This window comes from Ceratotherium simum, chromosome 7, assembly GCF_057802395.1.
Source record: "Ceratotherium simum simum isolate JZ-2026a chromosome 7, ASM5780239v1, whole genome shotgun sequence".
In the NCBI taxonomy this organism is placed as follows: Eukaryota; Metazoa; Chordata; class Mammalia; order Perissodactyla; family Rhinocerotidae; genus Ceratotherium; species Ceratotherium simum.
The window spans coordinates 47,823,773-47,838,613 of record NC_141906.1 but is presented as its reverse complement, the minus strand read 5'-3'; the positions used below and the strand labels follow the sequence as shown (position 1 = coordinate 47,838,613).

The 14,841-nt window shown below is 49.1% G+C and overlaps 1 protein-coding gene across 1 annotated transcript; it reads left to right on the top strand.

Moving 5' to 3' along the window:
- Nucleotides 1–235: 235 nt before the first annotated feature.
- On the top strand, nt 236–13,321 carry GPR83 (G protein-coupled receptor 83). Its single transcript, XM_004427437.3, has 4 exons — nt 236–755; nt 5,328–5,453; nt 7,835–7,968; nt 10,432–13,321. Exons 1-4 carry the CDS (start codon nt 369–371, stop codon nt 11,054–11,056), a joined length of 1,272 nt encoding a protein of 423 aa, XP_004427494.1. The 5' UTR covers nt 236–368; the 3' UTR covers nt 11,057–13,321.
- The last annotated feature ends 1,520 nt before the right edge of the window (nt 13,322–14,841 follow it).

Below are 14,841 nucleotides of genomic sequence, written 5' to 3'. Positions count from 1 at the left end.
AGAAACAGCCCTTGACGCCCCCCAGAGTTTTATTTCTGGAGTGGGAGCGGGCTGGGGGTGGGGGAGCAGCCGCGAAGCTTGCAGAGCGGGAGCGCGTCACTGTCGCCGCCAGAGACGCTGCGCTGCCCAATAGGCAGAGGCGGTCGCTCGCAGCCCGGGGGTAGCAGAGACATAAAAGTGCGGATACCAGCCCGGAGCGCGCCGATCGAGGGCTGCAGGCAGGCGGCGAGCGGGCGCCGGGCCAGGGGCTGGGAGGCCCAGGGCTCCCTCCCCGGACAGCCCCGCGCGCTCCTCTCCTCGCGCCCGACTGCGCGCGGCCCGGCGGGGACGTCCGGACTGCACAGTCCCGGGCGCAGTGGCTCTGCAAAATGGTCCTTCACTTCGTGCTGCTCTTCCTCCTCCCGTTGGTGCGAGCCACCGAGCGCCCCGAGGGCAGGGCGGACGAGCAGGTCCTGGAGGCGGCTGTGGCCGTGCCCAACACCTCGCACTTCTTCTCCTGGAACAACTACACCTTCTCCGACTGGCAGAACTTTGTGGGCCGGAGGCGCTACGGGGCCGAGTCCCAGAACCCCACGGTGAAAGCCCTGCTCATCGTGGCTTACTCCTTCATCATCATCTTCTCGCTCTTTGGCAACGTCCTGGTCTGTCATGTCATCTTCAAGAACCAGCGAATGCACTCGGCCACCAGCCTCTTCATCGTCAACCTGGCGGTGGCCGACATAATGATCACTCTCCTCAACACCCCCTTCACTTTGGTAAGGCGGGAGGGAGGGCTGGCTCCCGCCTCTGCCTTTCTCAGCCTCGCTCTCAGCTTTTTCTCATCTCAATTCTCTCCCCTCTCTCAGTCATCTCTCTCTGCACTCGGATTTCTCTTCCTCCTTATTTCTGTCTGTCTCTGTCTCCCTCTTCTGCCTGTCTTCATCTTTCTTAGTCTTTTTTCTCTCTTGCCTTCTCAGCTCTAGTTTCTCATCTCTCAACTCTCTTCTCTGTTTTTCTGTCTCAGACTTTTTCTGTCAGTCTCTGTCTTTCTGTCATTCTGTTTGTCTTTCTGCCTACCTGTCTGTCTGTCTGTCTGTCTCTCTCTCTCGGAAGTCTTTCTCTCTCTCCTCTGTCGCTATCTCTCTGTGTCTTCATCTTTTTTCCTTTCTGTGACTCTGTGTCTCTCTCTCCCTCTCTCTCTCCCTCCCTCAGTCCCTCTCTCTCTCTCTCTCTGAAGTCTTTCTCTCCTCTGTTGCTCTCTCTCTGTGTCTTCATCTTTTTTCCTCTGTGACTCTGTCTGTCTGTGTCTCTGTCTGCCTCGTCTCTCTCCTCCTCTGTCCCTCTGACTCTTTCTTGTCCATCTCTCTGTGGTTTTGTTTGTTCTCTCACTCTCTCTCATCACCTTCTAAGCCAGAGCTTCTGCAGCTGGTGGCATTGGGGTCAGTGATTGTGTGTCTGCAACCAGCTGTGAACGAGTGACCATTTTCTGTTTAATGTCACTGAGCATGGGCCTGTCTGATAATCAAGCATTAAATTGAAGTCTCTTGAAATGTTGCAGAGATTGTTAGGTCACCCCCCCGTCCCCTGAAGTACAGCCTATTAAATCCCACCCCCCCCCCCCCCCACCCCCCCGCCATGGGAGGCTGTTTTGTGCCGCAGCTGAAATACCAAACAATTGCTAATTGTTAATGGAAGCTTAAGTGCATTTTCCTAGACCACTTATTTAAATTGCATTTCTCTTCTGTGGTTTGACAATGAGGCTGTGTATGAGGTCTGTGCTGGGGAAGAGATGAGGGTGAGGTGGGCTTGGGCCCCAGGGGCAGGCGATGAGCCTCCTCCCCAAGCCCTGACTGCCCAGCATTAGTGGTGTCATTTCTGTCCCTCTGTGACTTGGGAGTGTGGTGCTCATAGATGATTTGGGACTGTGAGGGCTATGACTGAGCAATCATAATGACAGTTATACCTTATGTTTCTGTAGCATGAGTTACATTTTTTCAATGTATGGAATAGCCTTATTGTTATTTCAGTTATTACCAAAGCAGCATCTGTTTGTCTCTCTCTCTCTGTGTCTCTCTCTTTCTCTGTCTCTCTTTCGCACACACACACTCAGCCAGAAATAAGAGACAAGCAAAAAAGAACAGGGCAAACCCCCACAAGTCCATTCACTTGTGTGAACGTCCTTCCAAACCTTATATTTTAAAAATACATTCTCTCTCTTGTCCTCACTTATGAGAACATTACTCACATTTTGCAGATGAGGAAACTAAGGCACAGAGGTTCAATCCCTTGTCCAAGGTCACTTGGCTAGTAATTGGCAGAGCCAGGATGAGAATTACTTCCCCAGACTGAAGTCCAGAGGTATGTCCACTAAGCCGTCCAAGCGAGAGGAAGTGGGGGCACTCTTGGACCATGCTAAGCTTCCATTACTCCAAACTGGACTTTTCCTGCTCTCTCTCTAGCCTATGTTTAACTGATTCTTGGCCACTCGGGATCCTCTGGGTACTAGCCAAGGACACAGGGACTTCCAAATACCCCCTCTATTCCCTATACCCCTGCCTATACCCCTGCCTCCTGCTGCCTTGAAGTGCAAAAGAGTGCATCTTTGGCTCTCCTTGGCTTCCCCCTTGGTTTCTGACCTGACAGTCTGCAATGTTGGGGTTGGGCTGGGCCACCCACGATGGGTCCTGGAGGGCCCCAGGGCATGGCCCTTGTGCTGCTGCCCAGAGCAGGATGCACAATTAGATCTGCAGCAGACACAAGGGGTGTGCGGAGAGAGGCCATGGACCCCTTGCCAGGCTGCAGTGAGAGCTGACAACTCCTGCCCCGGAGAATCTCCTGTGAGAGAGGGGATGTCAAGGTCCTGAGAACCTAGCACCCCTTCCAAGATGATCCAAAGCAGCTTGGCCTTGAACCTGACCCATGTAACTGCCCCAATCCAAACTCCTGTCAGAGCTTACAAGGTGCTGGCGACCGGGGAGAGTGAAAGGGTTGCGGAGGGTGGGGGCTGTCTTCCAAGCCTTCAGCCAAGCTTCCCGACTGGGAAAGGAGTCCTGCATCCGGGCTGGCTGGTGACAATGTCCTTCTTCCCTGGTCTCCCTTCCTGTCTGCTTTACACACAACAATCAGCCCAAAGTCCAGCTCTGGTCATTGAGAGAAAAGCGATTACTTACAATTCCCATAGCAGAGACATACACAGAGTGTGGTGGAGGAGGAGTCATTCATTCTGACCTGCCAGAGTTCCACGAGAGGGTCAAAGGAGACTGCACAAAAAACATGACATTTCAAAGGGGCCTGGATGAGTAGGAATTTCCCAGGTCAAGATGAACACTCGATGCAGACAGAAGGACCTGGGAAAACAAAGGCAGGGCATCAAAATTCAGGACGTGTTGGGAGAACGTTGGGTGGCAAAATTTAGCTGGAGCAGCAGAGGCAGGAAGCACAGTTAGGGAGCGGGCAGGGGAGGGAGAAGCCGAGGTGGGCCAGAAAGGAAGGCTGGGGCCAGGTTGTGAACGGGCCTGGATACTCCTAAGGCACTTGGCTCTGTCCTGAGGGTCATGATGATTCTAAGCAGAAAGGTGACAACAACCTGATTTGGCGTTAAGAAAAATACTGTCAGCACTGTGAAGGCTGAATTACAAATGGACAAGACTGGAGGACGAGGAAAGCTTTTAGGAGGCTGTAGTGGTCCAGGTGTGAGATGATGGAGGACTCCACTAGGGCCATGGCCTTGGGACTGAAGAGGAGGAAATGGATTTGAAAACCATTTAGAGATAGAGCTGATTGGCTTTGGTAATTCATTGAATGTGGGAGATGAGAAGTAGGAATAGCTGAAGATTTCTAGCTGTATAATGTTACCAGACATTACTCTATAATGTTAACTGGACTGCTCAAAAGCCTTGTATGGCTCCTGCGTGCCTACCCCATAGAGAGTCAAGTCCATTGTCTGCTGTCCTAGTTTCATGGTCTGGCCAGACTTGTCCCTCATGATTCTCTTCCACACACTCCAGCCAAACCATTCCACTCCTTATTCCCCAAACAGGTCCTGGGATTTCTGACCGAGTGCCAAGCTTTTTGTTATCTCCACCTGTACAAATCCTACCTGTTCTCTAAAGCTCATCTCAAATGTTTCATGTGTTATAATAATGGCAGTTAGTAGTGTTAAGTACTTGCTTTCTAATAGGCATTGTTGTACCTACTGCACATATGTTATCTCTCATTCGATTTTCATAACAACCACGTGAACAGGGTTGGCTCCATTTTACAGATGAGGAAAGTGAGGCTTATAGAGCCTAAGAGCCTTACCCAAGGTGACAGCTGTAAGTGGCAAATACTCTGATGTGAACCACTACATGATACTCTTTCTGTAGGGCTGCCTGCTCTGTTTCTTTTTCTATCATCTCTCTCTCTGCCTAAGCTCACACCCACCACACTTGGTGGCCTCAGTGCCCTTCATTTGGGCCTTCTGTAGGGCATCGAATACTTCCTGTCTTGCATACCTGAGTCCTCCTCTGCCTGGACTGGAAGCTCCTTGATCAGAATCGATGTTCAATCTCTCTCCGACTTGGGACATTACTCACAGGAGCTGCTCAAGCACTGAGTGAGCAAATAGCCACGGATGATGTGGGATGAGGCCTAGGCCTGCTTCTAGGGCCCCACACTGTCCTGGGAGATTGTCTTCTCTCCCTACCCTGCCACCCTGCCCCACCCACACCTTTCCAGGCCCCTGGGTCTCCTTCCCAAACGATGTGTTGCAAGGCCTGCTCAGCCAGCATTCAAGAGCACAGCCCACATGTTATGTTGTGAATTTTCAGATGTGTCTCCCCCATTAGTCTGAACTCATATGGGACAATGAATTTTATTATTACCATAAAAATAGCTACTATTTATTTCAAATAATATCTTTCTGGCAATCTGCCAGACATTGTGCTCCTCCCTTATAGACTTTTAGAAAACTTAATCCTTACAATAAGCCTACAAGGTAGAGATTTTTAAGCCTTTTTTTGCAAATGAGGAAAGTGAGGTTCAGAGAGGTTACGTACCTTGTCCAACGTCACACAGCTAGAAACTATTAGAGCTGGGAAGTCCAACTGCAAAGCCCACATCCTTCCCACACCCTCCTGGCACCTAACAGAGCCTGGCCCCAGCATCATGATTAGGATTTGTTGAACTGAATGATCGAGAATGAGTCCTGCTGGAGAAAATCAGGTGTGACCACAATTCAGCAGTGTAGAGTGGAAGAAGGGAGGAGCTGGAAGAGGCCTCCTGAGGGACGCTAGTGGGAGGCCACAGAGGGTAGGTGTCGGGGTCAAAGCCCGTCTGTCTCCTGACCTCTGTGGGCTCGTCTCCAGGTCCGCTTTGTGAACAGCACGTGGGTCTTCGGGAAAGGCATGTGCCACATCAGCCGCTTCGCCCAGTACTGCTCACTGCACGTCTCAGCGCTGACGCTGACGGCCATTGCCGTGGACCGCCACCAGGTGAGGCCACCTACCCCCAACACCCTGTCTTTTCCTCTCTGGCTTTGCTTTCCAGGGGGCTGCAGAAGCTCTCAAGACAATGTTTTAGCCCATTTTCCAATGAGGGTGTTTGTCTTCTCATTGGCCAATATGACCACTTAGATGAGGCATATTATACCCTTTGTGCTAGGTGCTGCAAAAAATTATTCACAGTTTGTTGTTCTGACAAAGACTCGCTGCCAGCATTTTGTGTCTCAAAAAGTAATGAGCTTGTTTTGGGAGCAGAAAAAGCAAACCTGGAAAATCACAGATGAAAAGAGAGTGGCAAATAATTGCAGGTCAGAGACAAGGCTCCAGACTGGGTGATGGATATTTCGTGGCCCAAGCTGTTGAGGAGGAAGACAAGTGAGGGTGTCCAGGCGGCAGGAACAGGCTGCATGGAGGGGCAGGAAGGCCCCACTCACTGTACTGCTCCACTGGACGCACATGGGTGGGTATGGGGAAGGGAACCGAAGGGGACCTGAGGGAGCCCTTCCTGGAGGAGGACCGTTGCATGGCAGGCACCTTGTGCATGCTAGCTCAATGAACCCGTGTTGTATATATACTTCTATGCTGAGTCAAGGGATGGAAGCTCAGAAAAGTGCATATGTAGCTTTCCCAAGATCACATGCCTGGTGAGTGATGAAGGTAGCATTAGGACCAAGGTCTGTCTGGCTCCAAGCCCATGCTCTGATCACTATACCACCTGCTCTGAGAAGACTCGAGGGCGCCTACAAGACCAGTGTCATAAGGACACCAGGACAAAGAGAGAGAGAATTTATTCTGAGTAGCTCCAAAAGGTGCAACAAAGACCAGGGATAGGAGGCTTCAAAGATGCAGATTCACAGATGCAGCTCAATGTGAAGAAGGATTTCCTAATAGACAGTCGGAAGGTGGACAAAGCTGCCTGGAGAGGTAATGAGTTACATGTCGCCAGCCATATTTAAGCAAGGTCTGGATGATCACTTGATAGGAATGTTCTAGAGAAGATTGATGCATCTGGTAGGGAATTGGACTTGGCAAACTTTGAGATCACTTTATCCCTGAAATGCCATCATTTTGGCATTTTTATTACAGATGCTTTGGTGCAAAGTGTGAAAAGTTTGCATACAAATGATTCTTGCCTTTTCTTAACCTTCTCCCCTAATTCAACAAGAGGGACTCTGGATTACCTTTTCCTGGCCTATGCTTACCTCCGTTTAAGACAGCTAACTGAGAGTTGACCCTTGGGCCAAGGGTGGGTCTGAGGAAGAGGGGCTAAGTCTTGCCCACATATGTCACAGCGTTACTGTGACATATACCCAAATATGGGGCCCTGTCCCAAAGCCGGCAGAGTCTTTGAGTGGTGTGTGGGGCCTCTGACCCAGGCTTCCACTTCCTTCACCAACCTGAACAATGAAGGAGTATTAGGGGCAAAGATGACCAAGTCCAGAATGGAGATGTGCTGGGCAGCTTCTAAAGCTTAGTCACTTCTTCCTGTAAAACCATGAAAAAATGGGAAGAAAAATTTAGGAGGAAAAAAACCAGTCCTCAGGACACAGCCAGCATGTCCAATGTGTCCTGGGATGGCATCCTGAGGAAGTGGCAGCTCTTTATGACCTCTCTCCCTGACCTTGGACTCACCTGTCCCAAAATGCCTTTTCCAAGAAATAGTGATTCTAATCTTAAAATGAGGATGCTGTTAAATTTCCAAGTCTTTATTTAAACTTTTTTGGAGAATTGATTGGCATACACATACAGTAGCAATTCCAAGATGCTTTTCAGCCTGAAGCCTGTAACACTGGCTTTATTACAGGCGTGGGAAAGCTGGGCCCCATTGCAATTTTAGAAGCGGCTTTCATAAACAGTGTTGTGAACCCCCATGACAGCTTCCCATGGTAAGTGGTGAGTCTCCTCTCCATGTTTGTCTCACCCTCTCGGAGCCCTTCATAACTTAAGGAGTCTAGAATCTTGGGGAGATGAGATTAGATCCTGCCCGAGGTGGAGGCTGACCGTGGCTTGTTCTTCTGCCAGCCTTGCTGTGGGTGTCATACAAGCAGACCCCCTCCTACTCCCCTCCTCCCGGCTTCTTACTGCACTCTGGTTCTGCCATGAATGACCTGCAAGAGGCATTTGAACTGCCTGGAGCTCTGAGTCCAGACGACACCCTCTTTCTGCTCCTGGAGGTGGGCTGTGGGGTGGGGCATGGCTGGAACCCCCCCACCTGCCTGGTGCAGCTCAGGGCTCAATAATGAGTGTAAGGGGTGCTCGACTTTATAAATAGGACCTACCTGCTTAATTGTGACAAGTGAGCTGCGTCGTCTGGATTTCTCATTTGTTTCAAACTTCTTCAGCCAATGATACACAGTTTGCTTGTTTTCCAGGTCATTATGCATCCGTTAAAACCCCGGATCTCCATCACAAAAGGTGTCATCTATATCGCAATCATCTGGACCATGGCTACGTTCTTTTCACTCCCACATGCCATCTGCCAGAAATTATTTACCTTCAAGTACAGGTGAGATTAACTAGGAGGGAGCAGCCTGGGGACTGGGAGGACCTTGACAGAGGGAAATCTGAGCCTCTCTGAATCTCAGAGTTATAGTACCTGCCATACCAAGCCGTTCTCTCTGCCTCTCTCCCAACCTGTTGTTTCCAGGCCTGTGCCTGTCCTCTGCATTTTTTCTGCTTTTTCTTGTCTTTTCTTCTCAACAGCTTTAGCTCCCTCCTTATTCTCTGTCCAGTTTGTCTGCAAGGTCAAGGCAATAGCGATCAGCTATTGTCACTGTCACTGGGGGCATGTAGTCACAAAGACTAAGGCTCAAAATCACCCAGGCCTTATTTAACATGGCGATGTTTAAATTCTCTTGCACAACCTACAGACCAAACGTGTGTATCTGTGTGTCTGCAGCAGGATGCTCTGTCTCCTCCTCCTGCCCATTCAGGTTTCTTTGTCTTGTGCTCTCAGAATAAGAATTTCTTTCAAAGCACTCAGTTGTTTTTAAACACTTGTGTGTGCTACCAGTTCATTAAAGGTGCTCTCCCCGGCTAGACTGTAAGGTTGGGGAGAGCTGGGCGGTTTCTGATTTTGCTACCTTGGTGTCCCCAGCACCTGACTTACTGTCTCCACATACCAAGCCCTCAGCATGTATTTACTGAATGAATGAATGAGCTTAGAGTGATTTTTGTCAGTTCATAGTTGTTTTAGGTGAGGTTCCTTAGAAACAGACCTGAGATAAAAGAAAGTACCCGTACCCCTATTAAGGAAGTGCTCCCAGGATACTGGGTAAGGGAGTGAGGAGGCAGACAGAGAAACCAAGGCGGGAACGGTAAGGTTTCTGGGAAGCTGCAGCCTGCTCCACAGGGGGCTCTGGAGCAAACTGATTTTGTCTGTCTCTGGCAAGGGAGCTGGGCTTACATATTCCAGGCCTCCCTGGGAAAACGGATCTCTGGGCCACTTCTGGCTCTTGGTGGATCTGTGGGAAGCGTATTCCGCAGCCCGAGGGTAGTCCTAGGCACCTAGAAGACCACAGTGCCAGCTGTCTCATGCAGGGCGGCAAGAGTTGGGGGACTGGTGTCCAGACCAGTAAAAGGTGTCTGAGGGGATCTAGGGGGTGCTAACGTGTCCTACAGTAGCCATGCGCTGCCCCACCTGAAACATCCACTTACCCACACTCCTGTGACTTCAGTGGGGTCCAGAGAGCAAGCTCTGAAGGCCGACGTCAACTCACTTACAAAGGCTCCCTCCCTGAGTTCTAGGATATTGGAAGGAAGCACATACCCGAACACCCCAGCATTCAGACTCCCCATCTGCCTTCAGACGTGGAGGGCTATTTTTTTTTTCTGATAACAAAAGCAAAGAGAGTTCTCTTTCTTTCACTAGTGATGGCCACTAGCACATATAACAAGAGCCACAAGCCACATGGTGTGATGAGAAAACAGCCATTTGAGTTGCTGCCTAGGCATGTGACAGCATGACAAGCCTGCTCACACCCAGAGGAAGCAGCTGAGCTTAGGATTCCCGCCTTGCTTTTCCTGGGGCACCTTTTAAAATGACCACACAGAGTTAAGCCCGTGAAAAGTTAGTGACTGCCGCCCCAACTACCTTATAAGTAATAGGTGCTTGTTACCCTGCTCTCTATCTCCTGCTCCCTCGTGACCTGGGACGGAGGACTGACCTTCCCTGGCTCATTGTGCCCCTATTCTGAGATCTCTAAGGAATAAATCTTGTGACTTTACTTCCTTTGTGTGAGTGTGTTGAAACTGCACCTTCAGTCGAAATGGCCCTGGGGTTTTTACTTCCCCAAAGTGGGAATTCTGACACTGAGGAAGCTACCTGCCCACCCCGTGTGGGTGGCTTATGCCTCCTCATTCAGCAGGTCATAATCTGCACATTCTTAACACACTAGCTCCAGGTTTTCCAACACACAAAGATATCCCTAAAAAGCTTGACGAGGACTGGGTACATTCCAAAGAAAATGAATACTTGTTATATGAGTGGCTGAAGTATGTTAGTTCAGGTGTAGCCGCTCACGTTGTCAAGACCCATCAATCCTCAGTTCCCCTATGGAATGGGAGTGAGTAGTACAATGGGGAATTCCAAGATTTCCTGAATGCACTGTGCTCCCAAGATGAGTTAATTCTAAGACCTGTGTTTCATTCATTCATTGAACAAATGTTGATTGGATCTCTATTATGGGCTAGGAAAAATACAAGGTTAAGAAGACACGGAGAGATCTAGGTGTATTCCTTATCTCTATGGAACTCCCAGCCTAGGGGGGAAGCCAGAAATGTAATCAGATAATTAGGCTACAGCATGAAAAGTGCTCTGACAGACGGACGTACCAGGAGCCCAGTGGAGAGAGAGGCCAGTGCTTCTTGGGATGAGGCCTTTCCACACTAATTGCACACCCTCCTTCTGTCTATCTGTCTGTCTGTCTCTTTCCTTATCTCTCTGTCTCTCTGTCTCTCCTGCCCCCAGTGAGGACATTGTCCGCTCTCTATGTCTGCCAGACTTCCCTGAGCCAGCCGACCTCTTCTGGAAGTACCTGGACTTGGCCACCTTCATCCTGCTTTACATCCTACCCCTCCTCATCATCTCTGTGGCCTACGCCCGTGTGGCCAAGAAGCTGTGGTTGTGCAACACAATCGGCGACGTGACTACGGAGCAGTACCTGGCCCTGCGGCGCAAGAAGAAGAAGACCATCAAGATGCTCATGCTGGTGGTGGTCCTCTTTGCCCTCTGCTGGTTCCCCCTCAACTGCTACGTCCTCCTGCTGTCCAGCAAGGTCATCCGCACCAACAATGCCCTCTACTTCGCCTTCCACTGGTTTGCCATGAGCAGCACCTGCTACAACCCCTTCATCTACTGCTGGCTCAACGAAAACTTCAGGATCGAGCTGAAGGCATTACTGAGCATGTGCCAAAGGCCATCCAAGCCTCAGGAGGAACGACCACCGTCCCCAGTCCCTTCCTTCAGGGTGGCTTGGACAGAGAAGAGCAATGGCCGGAGGGCTCCACTAGCCAACAACCTCCTGCCCTCCTCCCAACTCCAGTCCGGGAAGACAGACCTCTCATCCATGGAGCCCACTGTGGCAACGAGTTAGAGGAGAGTGGGAAGAGGCAGGAGGAGGGCTGTGTCTCCAGCTGAGGTTAGGAAAGGGCCTAAGGTCAGAGCCTGTCCTCTCACACATGACCGTCACAGTGCTGGAAGTAAGTTTCTGCAGAAGCCATAGGACTCTTGAGTTTCTAGGAAACTCTTCCCAGTCTCCTAGCCCCATTGATGTGAAAACTAAAAGGCAACTAGCAATTCGACACATGTTCATGAATTCCTGTTTAAGAAACACTTCAAGGCATATCATCGCGTGTCTCTGAGCCAGAGAACCCCCGACAACTTCAGCCCAAATGGGGGCTGAGTCAGTCAACTGTCTCTAGCTGTCAGGCAGCCAGCCACCTTACAACCCTTCCTGCCACTGAGCATCCATAAAGGACACCTGAGTCATGCTTTGGGCGTGGCTGACCCAGATGCACGGAGCTCTGCTTGATAAAGGTTCACTGGCCAGTGAAAGGTTAGCAAGCCAGAGCTGGCAGGGAGGTTTCCGTGCCTCAATTTCTGAAGTCATTGGACCACGATGAATCGCAATACATGATACATGACAAGAAAGGACCAATTTGGGTTCTTTAAAACAAAGAGGAATTACTAGGTTTCCTTAAAACAAAGAAAAATTATTATCAAAACCTTGGAAAATTCAGAAAAGCACAAAGAAGAAAATAAAAACCACCACTTTATCTCACCAATTTGTGATAAGTTCTGTTCACATGCTGTGAATTTATTTGCAACTTTTTCCTTTGCGTGTGTGTGCGTGTGTGTGTGCACATGTGTGTGAATGTGCTTTTCATTTCATTATGAATTGCACTTCTCCATTTAGAGATAAGCAAAAATCAGGGACATAGTGGAGAACTTCTGAGCCCCTCTCCGGAATAGTTGGAAGAGATAGGAGAGGAACCCAAGGAGAAGACAGTCATGGAGCCAACAGACTGCCTTCATCTTGTAGCCTGTGGTGGGAAGAGCCTGGCTGAAGCACTTCTCCTCAGATGGCACCCATCGTGATGAGCCGGGGATCAAAACTCATGCAGGAGGCATAATTCCTTCTCTCCTGCAATCTCACAGAACAAGAGGTAGTAAAACATTGCCCTGCTTTCACAGGAGATGAGGGAGCAGGCTTTCCAACATGCTGGAAATAATTGTGCTTGGACACCTCATCCTCCCAAGCTGTCTAGACAGGCCAGTCCTCTGTGTTGTCTGAATAATAAGGCTTCTTCACGCCAGTTCCCTAAAGATGATTCTGTCAACATCACTGTCAACTCTGGTGGCTCACACGTCATCTACAGAAACCTATGGCATTGTGATATTCCTTAAGTACTCCACTTGCCAGAGAAATCTCATTCCCAGAGACCGAGTGTTTTCATCACCTTCCATCTGGTCCTGAGTGACTCACTGTGTCACCCAGAAGAGAGATGCATCAGGCAGAATGGAGCTTAATTCACCAGCCCTAAACAATTTTCACCATCACACTGCTTTTAGGTTCTTTCTAGCACCAGATAGATCCTGAAAGCAAAGCACAGATATGGAGCTGAGTGGAAAACTGAGGTGCGGGGAGAAGGGGCTTGTCCAAGGTTCACTTTGATCTCTTGGCTATTAACTGAACTTGTTCACAACATCTTCTTCCCTATAATGAACCATAGAGGTTCATTATACTATTCTATGTATGAGGGTGTTTGAAAATTTTCAGGATGCAAAGTTTAAAAAAATCATCTTCTGAACAGCAGGTGAAAAAGTGACTTTCGTGAGGCTGAGAGAGCATTCTAAGTCCATACGGATCCCCAGGTGGATTTTTCAGGCCAAATGGCTCCCATGTCTGTGCCTGTTGTCTCTGTGGTGTCGAGAAGTAGCTAATGGTTTCGTCTTAATACTGTCATGGAAATTGTATGAACCAGAAAGAAAACAGGCAGCAGGAAACACAGTAAGTTTGTCCTGTTCTAGAATCATGGGGAAAGCTTCACTTTGCTCCTCTCTGAGGGCATCTAGAAATACTGCCAAATCACAGAGAAGGCCTGGGGGAGGACCCACTGATGGCCATTAAGTCTAGGTCTCCTGTCAGAACCTTGTCTGCCCCCGTCCCATTGTTCCCTGTGAGACTCAGAGCAAAAAGTGATTTGTATTTGTGAATGTGAAATTTGTGAAACTTGAGTCTTTACAATGTGCTGTAATCAGTACCTTATTGTAAATTGCTCCAGTCTCAATAAAATATATTTTGGGTGTGTGGACTGTGCTTCTGAACTTGTGATTAGGCCACAGTTGGTAACCTTTAAAATGGGGATCTACACGGACTAGAGAGAGAGCATGGAGATCATGTGCTCACACCCCTGCACTTGACAGGTGAGGAAGTGCAAACACTGAGAGGGTGGACAGCCGGTTGAAAACCTCAGACTCTTGGTGTAGTGCTTCCTCTTGTGAGCTGGCTGTCAAGTCCCCTCTTTTCTGATTATGAGTCTGTGCTGAGCGTTTTAACCTGGGGCTCCATCTGTTCGTGGTGATTCAGGAGGAGGCGAAGCTGCCACTCAAGCCTAGAGAGCAGCTCTCCCACTCGCAGTGTGTGTGGGGGTGCGCCTCTGCCAAGTCAGAGGGAGAAGGTCAAATACCGTATGATTTCCTTCATTAAGTAGTAGATAATAACAACAATAAACAAACACATAGGGACAGAGATTGGATTGGTGGTTACCAGAGGGGAAGGGGGGAGGGAGGAGGGTGAAAGGCACAATTCGGTACATGTGTGTGGTGATGGGTTGTAATTAGTATTTTGGTGGTGAACTTGTATTCTATGCAGAAATAGAAGTACAATGATGTACACCTGAAATTTTTACAATGTTATAAACCAATGTTACTGCAATAAAAAAATTAAAAAAAAAAGGATAGACATATAAATAAATGGAACAAAATAAAAAATCCAGAAATAGACCCATGTAAAAAAAAAAAGAAAGAAAAAATGAAAGGCGTAGGTGAAGGAGAGGGTAACTAAGACTTGCTGATGCCTCTTTTGTGAGCCGCTATGCTAAATGCTTCTGAGCTCCTGAGCTCATTCACCCTCACAACAATTCTCTGAGGTGGGCATTGTTATTTCTCCTTTGCAGGGGAGGAAACTGAGGCTCAGCTAAAGATCAAAATTGGGAAAATGGTACCTTCTTGGAGATTATGTTTGAGAGGCATATAGAAAAGAATCTTGGGCCGGCCCCGTGGCTTAGCCGTTAAGTGCGCGCGCTCCGCTGCTGGCGGCCCGGGGTTCGGATCCCGGGCGCGCACCGACGCACCGCTTCTCCCGCCACGCTGAGGCCGCGTCCCACATACAGCAACTAGAAGGATGTGCAACTATGACGTACAACTATCTACTGGGGCTTTGGGGGGGAAAATAAATAACTACAAAAAAAAGAAAAGAAAGGAATCTTAATTTGCTTTTAATCCAATGTTCTACAAATTTCCTTGACTGTGAGACACTTTTTTGGGTAGAAAACTATTAACTGTCTTAAAAACCAGTTCTTGAGTGACATGCTTTGGGAAATGCTTGACTAGGTGGGCCTCAAGGCCCCCTGCAGCTCCGTGGTCAATGAATCCATGGTTCTAGTACAGGCAGGATCTCATGCTGACTTGTGAGCTGAGTTCTGGTTAGAAGCATCTTCCAAACAAGCTCTAAGTGACTCCCAGATTGCTGGTGCCCTGCTTGACTGACCATGGCAGGCTGCCAAGGCAAGCTGCTGTCTTATAGCCAGCTCAGGCCTGAGGGGCCGCAGATAGCACAGGCAGACCTCAGCTAAACTCTCACGGCTCCAAGCTGGT